The sequence below is a fragment of the Erpetoichthys calabaricus genome, chromosome 3, assembly GCF_900747795.2.
Source record: "Erpetoichthys calabaricus chromosome 3, fErpCal1.3, whole genome shotgun sequence".
NCBI lineage: Eukaryota > Metazoa > Chordata > Cladistia > Polypteriformes > Polypteridae > Erpetoichthys > Erpetoichthys calabaricus.
Window position 1 is genome coordinate 307408487 of NC_041396.2, and position 23589 is coordinate 307432075.

Genomic DNA, 23589 nt, shown 5'->3' on the forward strand with positions numbered 1-23589 from the left:
AAATGGATTCAATTCATTTTTTTCCTCAGAATTCTACACACAACACCCCATAATGACAACGCGAAAAAAGTTTACTTGAGGTTCTTGCAAATTTATTAAAAATAAAAAAACTGAGAAATCCCATGTCCATAAGTATTCACAGCCTTTGCTCAATACTTTGTCGATGCACCTTTGGCAGCAATTCCAGCCTCAAGTCTTGTTGAATATGATGCCACAAGCTTGGCACACCTATCCTTGGCCAGTTTGGCCCATTCCTCTTTGCAGCACCTCTCAAGCTCCATCAGGTTGGATGGGAAGCGTCGGTGCATAGCCATTTTAAGATCTCTCCAGAGATGTTCAATCGCATTCAAGTCTGGGCTCTGGCTGGGCCACTCAAGGACATTCACAGAGTTGTCCTGAAGCCACTCCTATGATATCTTGGCTGTGTGCTTAGGGTCGTTGTCCTGCTGAAAGATGAACCGTCGCCCCAGTCTGAGGTCAAGAGTGCTCTGGAGCAGGTTTTCATCCAGGATGTCTCTGTACATTGCTGCAGTCATCTTTCCCTTTATCCTGACTAGTCTCCCATCCCCACAGCATGATGCTGCCACCACCATGCTTCACTGTAGGGATGGTATTGGCCTGGTGATGAGCTGTGCCTGGTTTCCTCCAAACGTGACACCTGGCATTCACACCAAAGAGTTCAATCTTTGTCTCATCAGACCAGAGAATTTTCTTTCTCATGGTCTGAGAGTCCTTCAGGTGCCTTCTGGCAAACTCCAGGTGGGCTGACATGTGCCTTTTACTAAGGAGTGGCTTCCGTCTGGCCACTCTACCATACAGACCTGATTGGTGGATTGCTGCAGAGATGGTTGTCCTTCTGGAAGGTTCTCCTCTCTCCACAGAGGACCTGTGGAGATCTGACAGAGTGACCATCGGGTTCTTGGTCACCTCCCTGACTAAGGCCCTTCTCCCCCGATCGCTCAGTTTAGATGGCCGGCCAGCTCTAGGAAGACTCCTGGTGGTTTCGAACTTCTTCCACTTATGGATGATGGAGGCCACTGTGCTCATTTGGACCTTCAAAGCAGCAGAAATTTTTCTGTAACCTTCCCCAGATTTGTGCCTCGAGACAATCCTGTCTCGGAGGTCTACAGACAATTCCTTTGACTTCATGCTTGGTTTGTGCTCTGACATGAACTGTCAACTGTGGGACCTCATATAGACAGGTGTGTGCCTTTCCAAATCATGTCCAGTCAACTGAATTTACCACAGGTGGACTCCAATGAAGCTGCAGAAACATCTCAAGAATGATCAGGGGAAACAGGATGCATCTGAGCTCAATTTGGAGCTTCATGGCAAAGGCTGTGAATACTTATGTACATGTATGTGCTTTCTCAATTTTTTTATTTTTAATAAATTTGCAAAAAACCTCAAGTAAACTTTTTTCACATTGTCATTATGGGGTGTTGTGTGTAGAATTCCGAGGAAAAAATGAATTGAATCCATTTTGGAATAAGGCTGTAACATAACAAAATGTGGAAAAAGTGATGAAGCGCTGGGAATACTTTCTGGATGCACTGTATGTCGGGATGTGATTTTACCAGTATTTTATAATGTTGGTCGTATAAGTCGATTGTGGAAAACGTCCACTATTGGTCCAAGAGATTACGATATGCTAACGGCCACCTGAGAGAGTCACCACGGAGCACACGGCCTTTTTTATTTCTATGTATTGTGCCTACGTAACCACAAGGTAAGACCTGAACTATTCCGAAGCGACATTTGCACTGAATTGTGTTTTTTTTTTGTAACTCACACCCTCATACACCTTTATCATAAGAGCATCCCTTATCTACGATGGAGCGTTTGATCAGAAGAAAATACGAAGCTGGTTTTGAATTAAATGTCGTTGAAGTGGCGAACGTAATTGGTAACTGCGCTGCTGCAACAGAATTCTATAATAATTCTTTACATTTATATAGTGCTTTTCTCACTACTCAAAGTGCTCTCCACACAGGGAGGACCCGGGAAGTGAACCCACAATGTCCTTACTGCAAAGCGACAGCACTACCACTGCGCCACCTGTGTCTGAGAAACTGGGGCGAGATTGGAGGAGGCAAGAAGATGTAAAAAAAAAATAAAATTAAAAATAAATAATAATAAGTGTTGTATTGGGCGCCACGGTGGCACAGTGGTAGTGCTGCTGCCTCACAGTTAGGAGACCTGGGTTTGCTTCCAGGGTCCTCCCTGCGTGGAGTTTGCATGTTCTCCCCGTGTCTGCGTGGGTTTCCTCCGGGCGCTCTGGTTTCCTCCCACAATCCAAAGACATGCAGGTTAGGTGGATTGGCGATTCTAAATTGGCCCTAGTGTGTGCTTGGTGTTTTTGTGTGTGTCCTGCGGTGGGTTGGTACGCTGCCCAGGATTGTTTCCTGCCTTGTGCCCTGTGTTGGATGGGATTGGCTCCAGCAGACCCCCGTGACTCTGTGTTCAGATTCAGCGGGTTGGAAAATGGATGGATGGAAGTGTCGTATTTTTGAACGGGCGTATAAGTTGGGGTCTGATTTTATGATTGATTTTTTTGGGTTTCAAGCCCCGACTTATACGCAAGTGTATATACGGTGGCATCTACTTATGTTTGGACATCTGTAAAACAGACCAAAACAAGGAAACATGAGGCACAAAACAAAACACCCACGTCTTAAAATTAGTACAATCTATGAGTGACACCTTTACCACTGAAATGTGGCATCTTGGGCAAAGCGGAGAATTCAGTGAGACAAATGCATCACAGAAACTGCAACTGGACCCATTAAACGGGGAAGGAAAAAATGGACACAGTGCCTCAAAGAAAACACATTGGGTCCACCACGAATTTTTAAAGTTACTTCATACTTTTTAGCTCGTTTTCTTGGATCTTTTTTGATGCCTACAGTCATATAATGTGTCTGGAAAACACCAAAAATTAGAATCCTTTCATTGATTTGACATGCAAACTGAAACGAAGGTCTACAGATGTAAAAGTTATAACCTTGGAGACTGGAGAGACTTGAATTCAAGCATTAAGCCCCCCAAACATTGACCACATTAGGATTATTTTAGTATGTCAAACAGATTTTAAGATCTTCTTATTCTGTGCGCTAATACTTGTGACTCATAACAAATCAAATGGAAGATGTCAAAAAAAAACCCAAAATCTCATCTCATTCTTAAACGCACTTCAGGACCAGGGGGATCCAGAGACCATGCTGGCAGGACACAGGCCTGGATAAGGCATCAGACCATAGCAGGGCTCACACACACACACACACACACACACACACACACACACACACACACACACACACACATAGGGGTCAAATCAGAGCTACTGATTAATTAAACATTTGTATCTTTGGGAATGTAAGAGGAAAATGCACACAAATATGCGGAGAACTTGACAGTTTTACACAGGACGCTGGATCTGTGAGGCTGCAATGCTGTGCCACTCTAATTTACACCACAGTTTCCCCAGAGTAAAAAAGGAACTTCAAGGCATTTAAAAATGGTGTAGGAACTCAGCAAGGCACCCAGTTTGTTAGGAGATGCCACCTGTGTGCTCAGGTCACCTCATTTACATTCTCTTCACCCTACCTGATTTTACTGGCGAGAGCTGTGCTGACAACATGCTAGTTTGGACTGAGCAAAATATCAAATGCTGAGCAACTTTTTCTAGACCAGAACTTACAGGTTCAATTCCTCTGGTATGCCCCCAAGTCTTCTCCCCATAGGAGGTGCCCAGCTGGCATCCTAACCACACAAACAGGACACTTCAGATTTTCCAATCCTGTATAGCTGGGCACCTCGCCTCATCGTGGGACCCCATTAACTGCTTATGCTTACAATGCGATTTCTTTTGCAGTCACAAGGCAAAACCGACCTGAAGTGAATTTTAGAAAAGTGCAATTCCACCGAAGAGATCAGTGCACGCTACAGGACGGGGCTGATTCAGGAGTCTGAAGGGGCTGGACCGTTGCAGTTTAAGCAAACGGAAATTTGAATTGCTTGACATTATGAAAGGAATTGGTACAGTGGACCCCAGAAGTTATGTTAAAATTAATTCTGCCACAACAACTTGGGCACACAATTTGAAACTTAAGTGCAGATTCGATTAGAATTTTTCTTCATACATAGAACCTTAAACACATGGAATTAATGACCAAGTAGTGCCATGGAGAGCGACATTAGACACCTTCAAATCTCAAAGCATTTTGGAGATAAGAAAGGATGGACACGCTTGTTGGGCTGAAAGGACCATTCTTCTCACAACTGTTCTAATGGACACAATTACAACATAGTTGAAAAATAACACATAAGAATAAGTAAATAAAGAAGAAAACGGAAAATAAAAACAGGCATAGAAATAAATGCTGAAACGTATCTAACCCAATATCTGCATGTGCGCGCATCTGGTACATTAATCCATAGCACGGACCCCATCTACACCAAATTTTGCACAGATTTGTACAAGTGGTGACCAGATTCCATGTTTCATTGCATTTATTAGGGACTTGCCCCCAGTAGGCATTTTTTAGGACTTGGGTTCAGTCACTGAAATTATAGCTTGGGGTCAAAGATACAACTAAAGCCCCACACCACCAATCCCCAATACGAGGCAGTTACTTTATTTTTGTCATGAAAATTTTCTGTTTTAAGATCAGTAACAACAAGAAGCATATTTAGGAATTGTAGACAATTTTTGATTTGATAGACTTTGCTAATTCCCGAGGGGAAATGGTCAGAGGAACAGATTATCAACAACCACTCCATTCTTTTTTTTTTGGTGCATCAAAATTATTTTAATTTCTGTAGGAATTTAAGAAAAGAGCAATTTACTTAATGAATTGCTTTCATTCCAGCCTGGGCAGCACCAGGTAACCCTGCCAGTCGCTAGTTTATAAACACATAAGGGCACGTCCACAAACACAAAATTTATTGTATGCTGGCGTAGTGCTGTGCTCTTTTCTTCCCCGCCACAAAGACCCCGTGAGCCCCCAAAAGAAACTCAAGTCTACAATTAAAGAGAACAATTCCACTAAGCATTTACAGGAGAGCGATAACGTCAACTTGGCTGGAAAGAACCCATCTACAGGAGAAACACGGTGTAAAGTATGGCACATCCCAACCACATCTCCTCACCATCTGCCAGAATCATGGGGATAAGAGCCTTGTGAGATCTAGGCAGAAAGATGAACATGGAAAACTCCATCCAGTCTCCAAATGAAGCAAACAGGAGATGTTTGTATTACCACAAGGAAAAATGAAGACGAGTCGAGTCTCTTTGTCATGTGTACTCAGAACAAAAATGAAGTACCGTAAAACAAAGACAGGCGGCACGGTGGCGCAGTGGTAGCGCTGCTGCCTCTCAGTAAGGAGACCTGGGTTTGCTTCCCGGGTTCTCCCTGCGTGGAGTTTGCATGTTCTCCCCATGTCTGCGTGGGTTTCCTCCCACAGTCCAAAGACATGCAGGTTAGATGCATTGGTGATCCTAAATTGGCCCGTGTGTGTGTGTCCTGCGGTGGATTGGCGCCCTGCCCGGGATTGGATCCTGCCTTGCACCCTGTGTTGGCTGGGATTGGCTCCAGCAGACCCCCGTGACCCTGTGTTCGGATTCAGTGGGTTGGAAAATGGATGGATGGATAAAACAAAGACCACAAGAGGCCTAGGCAAAGTCATGACCTTAACCTCATCAAGTACCCTTGCAAAGACCACCAGACCCTCCAACTAATCAAACACACCTACAGCAAGGAGGAATGGAAAACGTACTGCGACCTGATAAACTGAAAAGTAGACAAGATACTGCTGTTTGTCAAGGAAAGAAACGTGGAGACTTTTCGACCAGGCTTTTCCTCAAGCCAAGTAGTTTGCTTCTTTGGGATGTCTTACTGTCATTTTTTCTCGCCTGTCCGATTAGCCATTTCTGGTCTGCCAACATGCATTTCTCGTCCATGAATTTTCAAATTTATTATCCATCACAATGACTAGTTATGACAAGCACCAATTACCACAGATAAGCGATGTGACCACAAACCAAGGAGTTTATAAACTTTGTGGATTTCTTTGGCCTTAGACAGCATGTCACCCGTTACACATTAGATTTAGCCACTGGAATCTCAGACCACCACTGTGTCCGCTCAGATACATCAATGCCTCTAACACACACACACTATAGAGAAACGACGCATTGTTAAGGGACGTTATTTTGATGTGGCAGCTGTCTGCACTTTCTCAAGCATTATTAATAGTCACCCAGATTCTAGGACTTACTCCAATATAGCTGGCAGTGTAAATAGCTCGGTGGTCAATTTTAGGGCCTTGCCCAACATATTCAGACCCAGACAAACTTGTGATGCAAAGCAGCTGCCTCTACAGCACATTGGAAAACTGAAATGGTCTGTAAATTTAAAGAGGGACAGATGTTGTTCTGTCTTTTTACTGTAAAAAGGACTCCTTTTATCTGGGAGCTTCAAACAGAGTGAAATGACAAAACTGTTTTCATATAAATTGCTAGGAAAAAAGCAGACCAGTGATGTCACTGCTGGAAGAGCACAAACTCCAAGAATTAACCCGGAGAGTAGGGGCTGGCATGGCCTGGCCAGGCCATACATGGCATAGCTCACACTGCACAGTTGATTCTTCTTTCCATGCCGTGGAATGAAAAGTTCAATTTGTCTTTTTGGCAAAGCACTTTGTGTGAAAAGGATCAATATAAATAAATGCTGTTCTGGGTACTACAGAGATGTAGGGATACGATCAAAGTGGAGCAGATGATATTATTTATCTGGACTTTCAGAAAGCATTTGATAAGGTGCCACATGAGAGGTTGGGCATCAAATTAAAAGAAAAGGAGTTCAGGGTGATGTTTTTAGATGGGTGCAGAATTGGCTCAGACACAGGAAGCAGAGGGTGATGGTGTGAGGGACCTCATCAGAACTGGCCGATGTTAAGAGTGGTGACCAGCAGGGGTCAGTGCTTGGCCGCTGCTATTTGTAATACATAAATATATATATATACAGATAAATATACATATATATATATATATATATATATATATACATATCCACACACATACACACATATATATACATATCCACACACACATATACACATATATATACATATCCACACACACACACACACACATATATATACATATCCACACACACACACATATTATATATATATATATATATATATATATATATATATATATATATATATATACATATACACACACACATACATATATACACATACATATATAAAATGATTTAGATAGGAATATAAGTAACAAGCTGGTTAAGTTTGCAGATGATACCAAGATAGGTGGATTAACAGACAATTTGGAATCCGTTACATCATCACAGAAGGACTTGGACAGCAGACAGGCTTGGGCAGATTTGTGGACGATGAAATTTAATGTCAGTAAATGTAAAGAATTACACATAGGAAGTAGAAATGTTAGATGTGAATACGCAATGGGTGGTCGGAAAATCGAGAGTTCACCTTATGAGAAGGATTTAGGAGTCATAGTGGACTCTAAGCTATTGACTTCCAGACAAGCCATTAAGAAGGGTAACAGAATGTCAAGTTATATAGCGCCTTGAAGTCACAGGAGGTTCTGCTCAACCTTTATAATGCACTGGTGAGGTTTCACCTTGAGTACTGAGTGCATTTTTCGTCTCCAGGCTACAAAAAAGAAATAGCAGCACTAGAAAAGGTCCAGAGAAGAGCGGCTAGGCTGATTATGGGGGCTACAGGGGATGAGTTATGAGGTAAGATTAGAAAAGCTGAGCCTTTATGGTTTAAGCAAAACAAGATTAAGAGGCAACCTGACTGAAGTGTTTAAAATTATGAAGGGAATTAGTCCAGTGGATCAAGACGGTGACTTTAAAATGAGTTCATCAAGAACACGGGGACACACTTGAAAACTTGTGATGGGTAAATTTCGCACAAACATTGTGAAGTTTTTCTTTACACAAAGAACAATAGACACTTGGAATAAGCGACCAAGTAGTGTGGTAGACAGTAAGACTTTAGGGACTTTCAAAACTCAACTTGATGTTTTTTTTGGAAGAAATAAGTGGATAGGACTGGCAAGCTTTGTTGGGCTGAATGGCCTGTTCTCATCTAGAGTGTTCTAATGTTTCAAAAAATTGGCGGCCCGGTAAAATAAAAAACTGACATTTTCATTGTTTTAGGTTTTAATTGTTTACTCATTTTGAAGCAGCACTGTGTAAAATAGCACATAATCCACAAATAAAGCTTCCCTACACCCACGGTTTTTAAACTGTGGTACGCGTACTCCTGGTGGTACTTCAAGTATGCCAAGTGGTACTCGTGTGGTCCTTTATTTTCCATGAATCGATGTTGCTAGAATGCCAATATGTTGCATATAATCATATACAAGTATAAGTATACTACTGTAAATGCGTGGAACACTCCAAGCCGGCTTTTAATAGCGCGGGCACCCATTTCCTTAATTCCTTAAACGTCATAATTATAGTGACTTTTTCTTCAAAACAACACGGGCGTAAATTAACGATTCATCGACAGTGGTACTTCAGTTTACTGGTCCTCGCGGAGTGGTACTTGTTCAAAAAAGTTTGAAAACTGTGGTCCTACACAAATGCCTCAAAATCCCAAGCGCATGCGTCTTAAATGTGACAAGTGGATGAACAATAAACTCACCTATCTACAAGGCACTAAAATTCTTTTTTTTTTTTTTTTTTAATAATTTTTATTGTAATCATTCATACAAATCGATCAATTTTTACAAAAAATAGGATTGAAAAACAAGTCGACCCCCACCCCTGAGAGAGAGAGCGGGGTAAAACGTAAGGCTTATAAACATACCTAAATTGATGAGTTTAATAGACCAGTAGAGATGAATGGAGAAGAAAAAGAAATGCGGAGATAGTTGCTCCAGCTCACAAAGTTAACTGTCCCATCATGGAGATATTGATTCTGAGTTTTTGATGTCATTTTATAGTCTTAACTGGAAGTGAGACAGCTTTCACCGTAATTTCCTATTTCCCCAAGAGTTACTGCCATGCAGTCTATTGTTACGTTGGTAGTTATAATTACTGTATAAGGATTAAAAGGACAGATTAGATATAGCCTGCTCTCTTTCTCAAGGCACTAAAATTCTTTTTTTTTTTTTTTTTTGGGGATTTAAATTAATTTTATTGTTTATATTTTTATTTTATTAATTTTCATTGTAATCATTCCATACAAACAGATCAATTTATAACCCAACAAAACTGAAGACAAATCAAACCCCACCCCTGAGAAGGAGAGCTTAGCTGAAGGAGAATTGCTTAAGGCTTTTTAATAAGGCAACAGTAAACAAAAGAAAGGGAGAAGTAAATATCTATGTAAATAAGAGATGGAGAAGGGAGTTAAATGCGGTAATAGTTATTTCTCTTATTCTAAAATAATATTGATTAAATCCTGCCAGGTTTTGAAAAAATTTTGTACAGATCCTCTAACTGAGAATTTGATTTTTTCTAATTTCAAATAATATAAAACATCGGTTTCCCACTGACTTATAAGAGGAGAATTAGGATTCTTCCAATTTAACAAAATAAGTCTGCGTGCCAAAAGTGTAGTGAATACAATCACCGTTTGCTTGTCCTTCTCCAATTCAAGTCCATCTGGAAGAACACCAAACACAGCTGTTAATGGGTTAGGAGGGATTGTGATACCAAGGCTGTCTGAGAGGCACTTAAAAATTTTTGTCCAAAATGATGTTAGTTTGGTGCAGGCCCAAAACATGTGACCCAGTGAGGCAGGAGTTTGGTTGCAGCGCTCGCAGGTTGGATCCTGGCCTGGAAACATTTTGGACAGTTTTAAGCGAGACAGATGGGCTCGATATATAATTTTTAGTTGAATAATTCTATGCTTTGCGCATATAGAACTCGAGTGAATTCTCTGCTTTGCTACCTTCCACTCCTTTTCTGATATATTGATTAAGAGATCTTCTTCCCAATGTCCTCTTGGATCTTTGAAATGTAGGGACTCTAATAAGATTTTATATATTGCGGAAATAGTGTTTGTTTCCTCGAAATTGAGCAGTATTTTTTCCAGCATTGTGGAGGGTGCGAGGTGGGGGAAATCGGGCAATTTCTGTTTAACAAAATTTCTAATTTGAAGATAGTAAAAGAAATGTGTAGCTGGGAGGTTGAATTTTGAACGTAATTGTTCAAAACATGTAAATATGTTGTCTATATAAAGATCTCTGAGCATTTTAATCCCAAAACTTTTCCAGGTATTAAAAACTGGATATGTTTGCGAAGGTTGAAAGAGGTGGTTCTCTTGCAGAGGTGCCACTGATAAAAGATTTTCCATCTTAAAATGCTTTCTAATTTGGTTCCATATTCTGAGTGAGTAAAGCACAATTGGGTTATTAGTATATTTGCGATAACTTTCATTTATTGGAGAGCAGAGCAGGGAATATAAAGAAATACTACAGGATTTTACTTCTATTGCGGACCAAGCCTGTGTATGTGCATTTATTTGTGTCCAGGTTTTTATGGCTTGTATGTTTGCTGCCCAGTAATAAAACTGAAAATTAGGTAAAGCCATGCCACCTTCTGCCTGAGGTCTTTGTAGGGTCGCTCTTCGGATACGTGGGTGTTTTGAGTTCCAAATGAATGAGGTTATTGTTGAATCTAACTGTTTAAAAAACGATTTATTAATATATATTGGAATGTTTTGAAATAAAAAGAGAAGTTTAGGAAGGATATTCATCTTAACATGTTAATTCTTCCGGCTAGAGTGAGATGAAGGGTTGACCATCTATGCAAGTCTTGCTTAATTTTTTCCATACAGACGCCAAAATTTTGTTGATAAAGAGCTTTATGTTTACTTGTGATAGGCACTAAAATTCTGATTGGCTGCTTCAATACTTTGACTCTTTTCCAAGGCTGATTTTGCCAAATGTCTATGGGCTGGACTGGCACACAGCATCACAAGTGCACGGGTCTCAGAGGCGCATTATGCTACAAGCAAAGGAGGTAACCGACATTAGTACAACCCAGACGAGAGCAGGCCATTAAGGCCAACAAAGCCATTGCTGATGTCACGTCATAGAGGGTTACGATGTCACTTCTGCGCCTTTCAAGCACCTCTGACATACACTCAATCCCATTTAGGTTCTGACTGAAAATGTACAGGCCTTTGGTGGGAGAGCAAACAGGTCAGGTCGGGCAGCATGCACTGGTAGAGCGCGTCACCGCACCCACTACACAACGAAACAGCTTGGCAACCAACCCAGGCAAACACACTGTCCAGTGCCACCCTCCGGAAACGACCACCTGTCTACTGCAGCCAGGAGGGCGTCCCCCTTACCCTGGTCAAACTGCTCGGGTCGTCAGCAATGAGGATCCTGCAAGCCGGATCACCCTTGGGGAAAGTCACACCAAGAGATACCCTACAGCTGCTGGACCCCACGACCTGCCCAACACCCACTCCATGCAAGCACTGAACAGAATAGGAGCAGAACACACTGCCGATGGACCATAGAATCATCTGGGAAAAACACAGAGGGTCTGCCTCCAATCTGCACAGCATTCACATAACCGGTGTACAGGCCAGGCATGACATCCAGCCAACCTTGAGGGGATCCCACAAAGTCTCAGGATGTCCCATAGGGCAATTCGATCAACTGAGTCGAATCAAACATCCAGACAAAATGTCGGCATTGTGTTAAGTTTTAAATGAAGTCACAAAGAAATCAAGTGAAACATCTAGATATCTGTAGGCCTCTATGGCCCCAGCTAAGTCAGTGTTCACAAATCTCTCCATCAGAACAAAAATGGAACTGAAGGCATAGTGGTCAGTTAGAAACCTCAGCTTGCTAAAAAAACCCACCATGAGGACTCATTTAAGGTTCCTGACAACATGGCTGCAGGACTCTCCAGAGTGCTACGAGTTGGCAGGAAATGTCTGCTTTACAGTTACTGCTGCACATGGAGTACTGAGTCAGTTATCAAGGCCAAGGGGGCAATTATTTTTTATTTTTATTTTTTTTAGGGACCAAGTTGGGAAAGATGTGCAGCAGGTTAAGGTAATAAAGGATAAATATAGAAAAGTCCTTACAAGTGAGGAGAGGCTTATGAATGAAGAGAACGAGACAGAGAAGAGGTTGGATGATGTGGAGATAGTGAATCAGGAAGTGCAACAGATTAGCAAGGAGGAAGTAAGGACAGCGATGAAGAGGATGAAAAATGGAAAGGCTGTTGGTCCAGATGACATACCTATGGAAGCATAGAGGTGTTTATGAGAGATGGCTGTGGAGTTTTTAACCAGATTGTTTAATGGAATCTTGGAAAGTGAGAGGATGCCTGAGGAGTGGAGAAGAAGTGTACTGGTGCTGATATTTAAGAATAAGGGGGACGTGCAGGACTGCAGTAACTACAGGGGGATAAAATTGATGAGCCACAGCATGAAGTTATGGGAAAGAGTTGCGGAAGCTAGGTTAAGAAGTGAGGTGATGATTAGTGAGCAGCAGGATGGTTTCATGCCAAGAAAGAGCACCACATTTGTGATGTTTGCTCTGAGGATGTTGATGGAGAAGTTTAGAGAAGGGCAGAAAGAGTTGCATTGCATCTTTGTGGACTTGGAGAAAGCATTCAACAGGGTGAGGAGAGAGGAGTTGTGGTATTGTAAGAGGAAGTCGAAGTGGCAGAGAAGTACGTAAGAGTTGTACGAGGGAAGTGTGACTGTGGTGAGGTGGGATTACATCAGGGATCGGCTCTGAGCCCTTTCTTATTTGCAATGGCGATGGACAAACGAGATTAGACAGAAGTCCCCATGGACTGTGATGTTTGCTGATGACACTGTGATCTGTAACGATAGTAGGGAGCAGGTTGAGGAGACCCTGGAGAGGTGGAGATATGAGAGGAGAGGAATGAAGGTCAGTAGGACCACCGAGACAGAATACATGTGTGTGAATGAGAGGGAGGTCAGTGGAATGGTGAGGATGCAGAGAGTAGAGTTGGCGAAGGTAGATGAGTTTAAATACTTGGGATCAACAGTACAGAGTAATGGGGATTGTGGAAGAGAAGTGAAGAACAGAGTGCAGGCAGGATGGACTGGGTGGAGACGAGTGTCAGGAGTGATTTGTGACAGACGGGTATCAGCAAGAGTGAAAGGGAAGGTCTACAGGATGGCAGTGAGACCAACTATGTTATATGGCCTGGAGACGGTGGCACAGGAGACAGAGCTGGAGGTGGCAGAGTTAAAGATGCCAAGATTTGCATTGGGTGTGACGATGATGGACAAGCTTAGAAATGAGGACATTAGAGGGTCAGCTCAGGTGGGACGGTTGGGAGACAAAGTCAGAGGCGAGATTGCGTTGGTTTGGACATGTGCAGAGGAGAGACGCCGAGTATAATGAGAGAAGGACGCTAAGGATAGAGCTACCAGGGAAGAGGAGAAGAGTAAGGTCTGAGAGAAGGTTTATGGATGTGATGAGAGAGGTCATGCAGGTGATGAGGGTTAAAGAACAAGAGGACAGAAAGGTATGGAAGAAGATGATCCGCTCTGGCAACCCCTAACGTAAACAGCAAAAAGAAGGAGACAATGGCCTACAGAACTTTTTCAAAAATCAAAAGTATTACGACTGTGCAATTTGCTAAATGAATGCCCCCCTTTTCTTTTAGATTATTCATTACTTTCTTTGTCTCCCTGTGGTAAAGTTTACTGCCGTGTAAAGTAAGACGGCTCTGATTAGACTCCAGTCAGATGTGATCACTGCTTTGGTATCTCATCACTCACACTGGAATGAATCCCCTGAGCCCCACCACCACCACCACCACCACCACCACCACCCCCCAACACCACCGATTTTGGCTACCCAGTGAGGTTTAGCGAGCGTCTGATGGAGCAGGTTCACAGCTGGTGGTTGGAGAGAAGGTGCATTAGGGTCAGCGTCTTACGAAGGGTCAGGCAGGTAACTACCACTGCCATTTTGTCAAAGCAAGGCCGCACTGTCAACACAGGACAGTAAGCCAACTGGTTTGCTTAGAACACAGGTTCAGAATTTAATCTGCATAACCAGAGGGTACCACCAGCCAGCATGGGCCAACAATTGACTGTCCAAGGGTAAAGTAGAAGGGGCCAACAGCAACACTAGACGGTGAACCAAAGCAAAGAAGCCAGACATGAACATACAGAGACTATTCAGCGTACTCATCACACTGTGCAAGTTAACTGCTAGAAATTTAGGATGGCGTTTCCAGCAAATGTTCAGCTTACATAAAACAGCATCAGAGGGGGCTGCCAGTATCCTGTCAACTTAGTAAAAGAAGCCATAAAGATAACAAATCCTGTTCTCTTCCGAGATTTTTTTTTTTTATTTTGGCCCAGTACTGTTCTGCAGACACAAGAAAGATTTAAAATTGCACGGCTGCCCTTTTCAACAGACGCAGAAGGCTGTTCTCTTTCTAGCGAGACAGTGTGCTGACATTTGGGGCAGAGGAAGATAATTATTAGAGCAGTAAAGAAAATCCCACACCACCCACTCTCTGCTGACTCACCCGCTGTCATTAACACGCTTATGAGAGGCACTGGAGGGGGGGGGGATGAGGGTCTCACCTGAGGATCAGCCTGGACGTTGGACTCCTCGCTCTCCTTCTCCATTCCTTCCTTGCTTGCCGAGCGGCTGAGGAGCTTGTTCTTGTGGAGTGACTCTTCCACCAGCTGCTTTTCGGATTCCTTCATAATTTCCAGGTTTTCTTGTGTGGTGTTACTGTTGGACATTTTCTTGAGATTTAAAATAAGAAAACAGGGTGAAGGCAACATGTCTGCTAATGTACACAGGCCAGGAGGAGTGGTGGTGCCGTTCTACAGGATAGAGAGTGGCCAGCCACAAGTGTGTGCAGGTCACATACAGGATTGTCTTAAAGGAATAAATACTCCACCCCAAAAATTAAATTGTTTATCTATATGTTACTTTCTACATATTACTAAGAAAAATGTTAAATTTCATGTTTTCATGGAGAATGAGGATAAAAATGTTTTATGATTTAATAATACAAGCCAGTGGCGACCAATGCTGTACAACTACACGGATTATGGGGTAGGCTCACGTAACTTGCATCGCATGATTCACATGTCAGGTAGCAATACGGGATTTTGTGCATATGATATTGGTGCAGCAGAATGGTGCCTGAGGGAAATGGCAATGGTGGCTACAGAATGTAGCACAAGCAAGGCAAATGCTGCAGGTGGCAGTGTGTGCCAGGGTGTTTGTACATACGCACGAGGGTCTGTGAAGCTGACGGGCTGGCACGCCTGCAGGACGGTGAACGGGCCAAAATCTTCGCAACATGGCAGCATTAGGAGAATACAGAGCAACCAAAAGAGAAGTAACAGCACTTAGGGTTACAATGAAGGGTTACCTGTGCTGTGTTCAGGTAGGTGGCATCACATGTGGGCATGCACAGGATTGAATTTTCCCTAATTATAGGAGCTGCAGCAAAATAAATCTAAAGTTACCACAAGGGAGGCAAAGAAAGGTACCTACAGGTGGAGCTGGTGGCTTGAGGAATCCCATACACGGTTAAAACAGCGCTGCTGTCGCTAGTGAGGGGCAGAATGGGAAAACAGTGCGGAGTTCGAGCTTGAGACTGGTCAATGTACATTAGTGGTCTTCTGAGTGCTTTACAGGAGAGAGAAGGATTGGCAGTGCCAGAAATGGGAGAGGCTTCAGATCAATGAAAGGGAAAAGGCCGAGTTTCAGAACAGAATGACAGCTGAGGAGGTTTTTAATATTGAAAACCTAGTGAGCTGTGAGTGAAAATGGAGGCTTGTTTTTGGTGTTGGAAGAACTGGTTTTTATTGGGTCCAGGCAGACATTCCTGCCTTGATTATTTGGAAGGAAAGCAGAAGTAAATAAACCATGAAGCCTGTTATGTATGTACATTTTATAAAATATTATTGTATATATATATATAGATATATATATATATATATATATATATATATATATACATACACACAGTAGGTATAGAAAAGAATCTCCCCCCCCCTTTGAAATATCCCCATTTTTGTTGCTTTACAGCCTTAACACACACACTAATATTTCTTCCCAGCTTTACTTACTCAATGCCACCTCCAACATCGAAGTGAAAGAAATCACAGCTACAGTTCAAAAACAAGACCTACTGAGATGAATAAAGGATCACCCCCCCCCCCCCCCATGCCAATGTCATTTGTTGACCCCCATTTTGCTTTAATGACACCATTGAGTCTGTGGTGATTCTTCTGTTATCAGTTTAGCACACCTTGATTGAGCCCACTCAATATTTGCCCCCCACTCTTCTTTACAGTTGAACTGTTCAAGTTCGGTCACACTGGATGGTGAGCGTTGCTGGTCTGCCATCTTCAAGTCAGATTTTTAGTGTAATTGAGGTCTGGGCTCTCACTGGCCACACCAGGACATTCACTCTTTTCTCCTTCAGCCACTGTGCGGTCAGTTTTGCTGTGTGCTTCGGGTTGTTGTCATGTTAAAAGGTGAACAATGTTCCCACCTTCTACTTTCTGGCAGAGGGTAGCAGGTTTTCCTCCAGAATTTGATGGTATTTTGCCCCCATCCATTTTTCCTTCTACCCTAACGAGAGCCCCAGGACCCCTACAACAGGATGCTGCCCCCTCCATGCTTTACTGGAGGTATGGTGTGTTGTGGATGGTGAGCTGCATTGGTGTACTGTTTGGTGTTGAGGCCAAAGAGTTTGATTTTGGTCTCATCTGACCATAAGACCTTTTTCCACTTGGCATCAGAATCTTAAAGGTGCATTCTGGCAAAGCTCAAACGAGCCTTAATGTGGCCTTTCTGGAGAAGTGCGACCCTCCTGAACAAGCCACAGTGGTGGAGCGCTTCTCAAATTGTTGTCACGTGAACACCTTTAATGACCACTCTGTGCCATCAAATCCTATAACTCCTTCAAAGTGGCCATTGGCCTCTCTGTTGGCTCTCTTACCAGTGTCCTCCTTGCTCTTCTGTCCAGTTTGGAGGGTCCAAACACTTCTTCATGATGGACTTTACTGGGCTCCTTGGGATTGATAAAGCCTTTGAGATGTTTGTGTCTCCATCTCCTGCCTTATGTCTGTCCACAACTCTATCCCTGAGATCTTTTCAAAGTGACCTGCCACCCATAGTCAAGTGTTTGCTGTCAGTGGCACTGCCAAGGAAAGGAATTAATGGACCAGGAACAGCTTCACTAATCACACTCATTACAAATGAGCGCAGCCAGTAACCGCCATGGAAATGGTGGGCACTGACACCTGATTGAGTTTAGGAGAGGGGGGTCCCTTTATTAATCTCAGGATTTCTTGTTTTTGATTTGTTATAATTCTTCTGAACTGTAGCTGTGATATCTTTCATTTGGATGTTATAGGTGGCATTGAGTAAGTAAAGCTGGAAATAATATTAGTTTGTGTGTTTTCATTTAAGGCTGTAAAGCAAAAAAATGGGAATATTACGATTTAGGGGGGGGAGGGGGTCTTTTCCATACCCACTGTAGTATTTGAACACTGGTTTCGGTTTGCAGGTCACATTCTCTGCATGTCCTGAGAACGCCTACCAAAAGTGGCCATGCAGAAGCAAGGCTGACTGGGGCAAACCTGGTGGCACACCTTTTTCGAAGGCCTTCATGGAGTCCATCTGGCATGGGACAAAACCGAGGCTACTGCTGACCCGGGCTCGATGGTGGTCTCTTGGTGCCTAATGTGCTGTCCGGTGCGGCAGTGACCAAGTCGAAGTATTTGGTCATCACAGAACACAAGAACTGTATGCTAACTGCTTGCCACATTTTTGTGAACAGAGTACGGGAAAGAACAAACAACATTTTTGTATATTTTTTTTCAACTAAGCCTTTTTGTCCGTGATTTAATCTAACACTATGGTTTATCTGCAGTTTCGCACACTACAAGGGGCTCATATACCATCTGTGCTGCAGTCTTGTAAGTGCAGAGCTCTTTCTTCACACTGTTGTCCAGTACTGTGCTCACCACATGGAGCACATTTCTTGCATAAATATTGTTAAATAGATACTTCCACAAAAATCAGCACACATCATAAACAATAAGGCTGAGCTGTTCTTGGCTGTGCATTGGTCACCAGTAGCTTGTATTATATCAGACTTTATCTCCCATTTCACTATTGCTTTAAGCTGGCCCAACCAAACATGAACCATCTAACAAGAGTGCCAGTCATGGCTTGAGCACAGTAGCTAACCTACACAGGAGACTTCACATCTCTTTACAGCTACATGCTAACACTACCTACAGTGGGGCAAAAAAGTATTTAGTCAGCCACCAGTTGTGCAAGTTCTCCCACTTAAAAAGATGAGAGAGGCCTGTAATTTTCATCATAGGTATACCTCAACTATGAGAGACAAAATGAGAAAAAAAAATCCAGAAAATCACATTGTCTGATTTTAAAGAATTTATTTGCAAATTATGGTGGAAAATAAGTATTTGGTCAGCTACAAACAAGCAAGATTTCTGGCTCTCACCGCCCTGTAACTTCTTCTGTAACAGGCTCCTCTGTCCTCCACTCGTCACCTGTATTAATGGCACCTGTTTGAACTCGTTATCAATATAAAAGACACCTGTCCACAACCTCAAACAGTCACACTCCAAACTCCACTATGGCCAAGACCAAAGAGCTGTCAAAGGACACCAGAAACAAAATTGTAGACCTGCACCAGGCTGGGAAGACTGAATCTGCAATAGGTAAGCAGCTTGATGAGAAGAAATCAACTGTGGGAGCAATTATTAGAAAATGGAAGACATACAAGACCACTGATAATCTCCATCGATCTGGGGCTCCACGCAACATCTCACCCCGTGGGGTCAAAATGATCACAAGAACGGTGAGCAAAAATCCCAGAACCACACGGGGGGACCTAGTGAATGACCTGCAGAGAGCTGGGACCAAAGTAACAAAGGCTACCATCAGTAACACACTACGCCACCAGGGACTCAAATCCTGCAGTGCCAGACGTGTCCCCCTGCTTAAGCCAGTACATGTGCAGGCCCGTCTGAAGTTTGCTAGAGAGCATTTGGATGATCCAGAAGAGGATTGGGAGAATGTCATATGGTCAGATGAAAAAAAACTCTACTCGTCGTGTTTGGAGGAGAAAGAATGCTGAGTTGCATCCAAAGAACACCATACCTACTGTAAAGCATGGGGGTGGACACATCATGCTTTGGGGCTGTTTTTCTGCAAAGGGACTAGGATGACTGATCTGTGTAAAGGAAAGAATGAATGGGGCCATGTATCGTCAGATTTTGAGTGAAAACCTCCTTCCATCAGCAAGGGCATTGAAGATGAAACGTGGCTGGGTCTTTCAGCATGACAATGATCCCAAACACACCGCCCGGGTAACGAAGGAGTGGCTTCGTAAGAAGCATTTCAAGGTCCTGGAGTGGCCTAGCCAGTCTCCAGATCTCAACCCCACAGAAAATCTTTGGAGGGAGTTGAAAGTTCGTGTTGCCCAGCGACAGCCCCAAAACATCACTGCTCTAGTGGAGATCTGCATGGAGGAATGGGCCAAAATACCAGCAACAGTGTGTGAAAACCTTGTGAAGACTTACAGATAACGTTTGACCTCTGTCATTGCCAACAAAGGGTATATAACAAAGTATTGAGATGAACTTTTGTTATTGACCAAATACTTTTTTTCCACCATAATTTGCAAATAAATTCTTCAAAAATCAGACATGGATTTTTTTTTCTCATTTTGTCTCTCATAGTTGAGGTATACCTATGATGAAAATTACAGGCCTCTCTCGTCTTTTTAAGTGGGAGAACTTGCACAATTGATGGCTGACTAAATACTTTTTTGCCCCACTGTATAAGCATGACAATAATTACGGATACCTTCTCTCTTCTGTTTCTCTTCTTCACTGCAATACTGCCAAACTGTTACTACTGCCCATGGTAAAGAACCACGAGATGCTGGGAGTCTTGGAGTCAAAGGATTCAGTTCTCTTACCAGACTGGCCAGCAAAAATGTCTACAAGACTGCACAATGTCCAGAAGGGGTTGGGGGGCAGCTGGCCAAAGTCCAGCTCCAGTATTCTGGTTACCACCAAACAGGGTAGGCACGTAACCTGGACAGTGCTATTAGCTCAACCTTGTGCTCCTTGAAATAGGGGGTGTCAAAATTACACTGAACCCAATGAATATTTCAGATATGGTGCTGCAGGATGTTGTGAGGGTGGAGATATAAAGAAGAATACATTTGCTACATACACATTAGTATTCTAATTAACAGGCCTGAAGAAGAGGGCAACTCCGACAAAACATGTCAGCATCCCCTAGGACTACTTTCTTTATAGCACTTTAAAAAACTACTAAAAACACATTAACATGGCTTTCTCATAACTTCAATTTAGTTTAATCCTGATGCTCTGTATATTCAGTTCATTATCATAACTATTCATGGTGGCTCTAAAATCCGTACTAACCCCTACTCTCTCTTCTGTTTCTTTTCCCGGTTTTTCTGTGGTGGCGACCTGCACCACCTAATCAAAGCACCATGATGTTCCTGCATTGATGGATTAAAAGCCAGAAGTCTACATGACCATCATCATCAAGTCCTTCCATGAGAACCCTAAATTACAAAGAGGACTGATCATTTATGTTAGAGGGTTGGGTGGTCTCGTGGTCTGGTACCCCAGCAGATTTTATTTTTCCTCTCCAGCCATCTGGATTTTTTTTTTGTTTTTTCTGTCCTCCCTGGCCATCGGACCTTACTCTTATTCTATGTTAATTAGTGTTATCTTATTTTAATTCTTACTTTGTCTTTTTTTTCATCATGTAAAGCACTTTGAGCGACATTATTTGTATGAAAATGTACTCTGGAAATAAATGTTGTTGTTGATCTCATGGGAATTTCAACTGAGTCCAGCAGCAGTCAGGACAGATTCAGCGACCAGAGACATTCCGAGGCCCGTATGGTGACGCCTCTGTCTGATGCATCTCTCGACTCCACCCACTTTCCACGCCCATGTTAGCGGTACACTTTTGTGCTAAATGTACTGTTATAGTAATGGTGGCACACTGAACGTGAGTGCAAAAAATATTATACATAAAAAAAAAAAAAGCTTCACGGGATAAACGGTCGTGCTAATGTAATAAACGTCTCTTCGTATTTGCTGTGAGGTCGCGAGCCGCCATCCCCAATGGGTATGCACAGCTGCTTGGCTAACAAACAGCGAAGGTCTGAGCTGGGCGACTCAAACGACTACTTTATGCCTCTTCGTGCTTCTGAGGGAGAGTGCGTCATTCATAAACTCCGCCACAATTAACACATCGTTAATATAAATATTAACATTTCTGTACACCAGTAATAATACAATACTAATGATATAACAGAGAGAGGACCACAAAGACAGCACTCTAATGAACTCCTAAAGGTCCGGCGTGTGGTATTTCATATTTTGACTGTTTACACAAATCATAGGATTTATTCGATTCACAATCTATAAGAATACGTAGTGTTAATCATAGCGGAGGGGAGCATATCATTTATTCTTCTTCTTCGCCGCCTTAGCATTTCCCATTTTTATATGGGGTCAACCTTCTGATTACCCGTGTAGGTCCTCAGCTACAGAGCCACTACTCCATTGAGTGCAGCATATGACAAACGTATTAACAAGTGCAGTCTCATGACAAGTGCAGATATAAAAACACGTATACTATAAAATACAAAATGTTGCGATTTTTTGTTCTATTTGTTTCTAATATATGACACCAAAACAAACAAGTGTTTTGGATGCAGACCTCGATAGGTTAGAAGTTTAATAAATGCTGAGTACACATGTGAGTGCAGGAACTAAAGGGAATTGAAATAATCATGACGTCAGGGCTCCAGAAGGGGGGGGGGGGACCTCATAGCGTCTGAAGTGCTCGGATCTGTCTGAGGCCTAAAACTGTCCTGAGTGCAGCTGGACACTCCTCAGGAATTTTGGGCACTCACGAGCAGCGCTGATCTCCCCCCCAATCACACTGCGGCTATCTGCCTTTATCATTTTGTAGGCTGTATGAATATTTTCTCTTCTTATTTATGCCCATCTTGTGTATTTAAATGTAAACGTGAATCACTTATATAAAACTCTGCTTTCATTTTGTCACGCTTGCACATATCACCTCAGTATTTTTCTCATTCTTTATATAAACATATAATGTGAAATTCTTCTTTAAGTGCCTGGTTATATGTATTTGTTTCCATGTTTTCTCAGTCACTTCTTATTATTTGGTACATGCTTACTTGGCTAATACAGAGCTATAATGTCAAGTCCCAGACAGACTGCTTAGCTCCATGGGTTTACTTGCTCCAGACCTGCTGCCGACTGCGTTATTGTTATCCTCTCCTCCACTCTACGTAGTTTAAGGGACAGATAGTTAAAATTAAACACATCTGGAGAGACCCGAGCACATTTAGGATCGCTCTGGCCTTGAACGCCAACATTTTTTGCTCTTTTTCCTCTCCAGCATGTCACCTCTCGAGTTTGGTTTTATTTTTTGCCAATCCTTCTCAACTTTCTCTTTATCTGCATTTTTTAATCACTCTTTAATATTGTTTCTTTATTTTTGTTATTATTATTATTGTTTTTTATCAGTATGCTGCTGCTGGAGTATGTGAATTTCCCCTTGGGGATAATAAAGTATCTATCTATCTATCTATCTATCTATCTATCTATCTATCTATCTATCTATCTATCTATCAACCTTGTCACCAGAGCATCAGGCGCATCTTGAGAGACTTGAAAACAAATCTGTAAGTAAAGACTCCATCCATGACTCGTATATATCGGTGTTCTGTAGCTTGGTACTGATTACATTTTTTTTTAACTAATTTTATTATCCAATGTATTAATTTCTATTCTTATCTGTTTTGAATTTTTCTTTTCTTGAAAGATGTTCCATTGATATCTTATAAAGCATTCTGAACTACAGTGTATAAACGCTGTTTGTTATTCAGTAAGGACTTACTTTAACTGTGCGTTTGTTCACACAAGAATTCATATTAGGACAACACGAAATATGTAAAAAGGTGTCAACTGTACTTCAGCTGTAAGCGTGTTACTGGTTATAAACCAACACGATATTTGTAATCCTTAGGCACTGGTAGACTCGGCCATGCTGGCCGTTTGACGGAGTTCACAAATTTATTAGGGATGACTGGGCATCTGAAATGTGCCTTCTGCTGGCAGAGATTGTAACCCATTAGCTTTTAGAAGCCTGACAAATAGCAAAGCGTCAAGAAGACAAACAGAAGCAGTTGAGAGTTAAGGGCCATCTATACAATCAAACAGAGCAAAAGTCGCCAATGGAGTAGTTAAAACAGCCGCATGGCACTTGTGTGACCAAGACAGAGCTGTCACACTCCACTCGGTCGCTGCCCTCACAGCATCACCGCTGCCACCAGCACATGGCCAAGAGTACTGCTACTGAATCAACAACTGCTGAAGAGAACTGGGCACCATCTAGAGCTGCTCAAGTCAGGGCCTGGCACAGAGGACTCCAGTGTTAATGCTCAGGTGACACTTTACAAC

General features: G+C 42.5%; 1 protein-coding gene across 16 annotated transcripts in view; it reads right to left on the reverse strand.

Moving 5' to 3' along the window:
* LOC114649225 (R3H domain-containing protein 2) overlaps positions 1-23589 on the reverse strand; it is a 124317-nt gene that overhangs the window by 60735 nt on the left and 39993 nt on the right. For all 16 annotated transcript variants that reach the window (XM_051925391.1, XM_051925392.1, XM_051925393.1 and 13 more), the window contains exon 3: positions 14614-14781. In XM_051925391.1, coding sequence (XP_051781351.1) covers positions 14614-14778 — 165 coding nt within the window. In that variant the 5' untranslated portion in view covers positions 14779-14781. The remainder of the gene's footprint in view (positions 1-14613; positions 14782-23589) is intronic.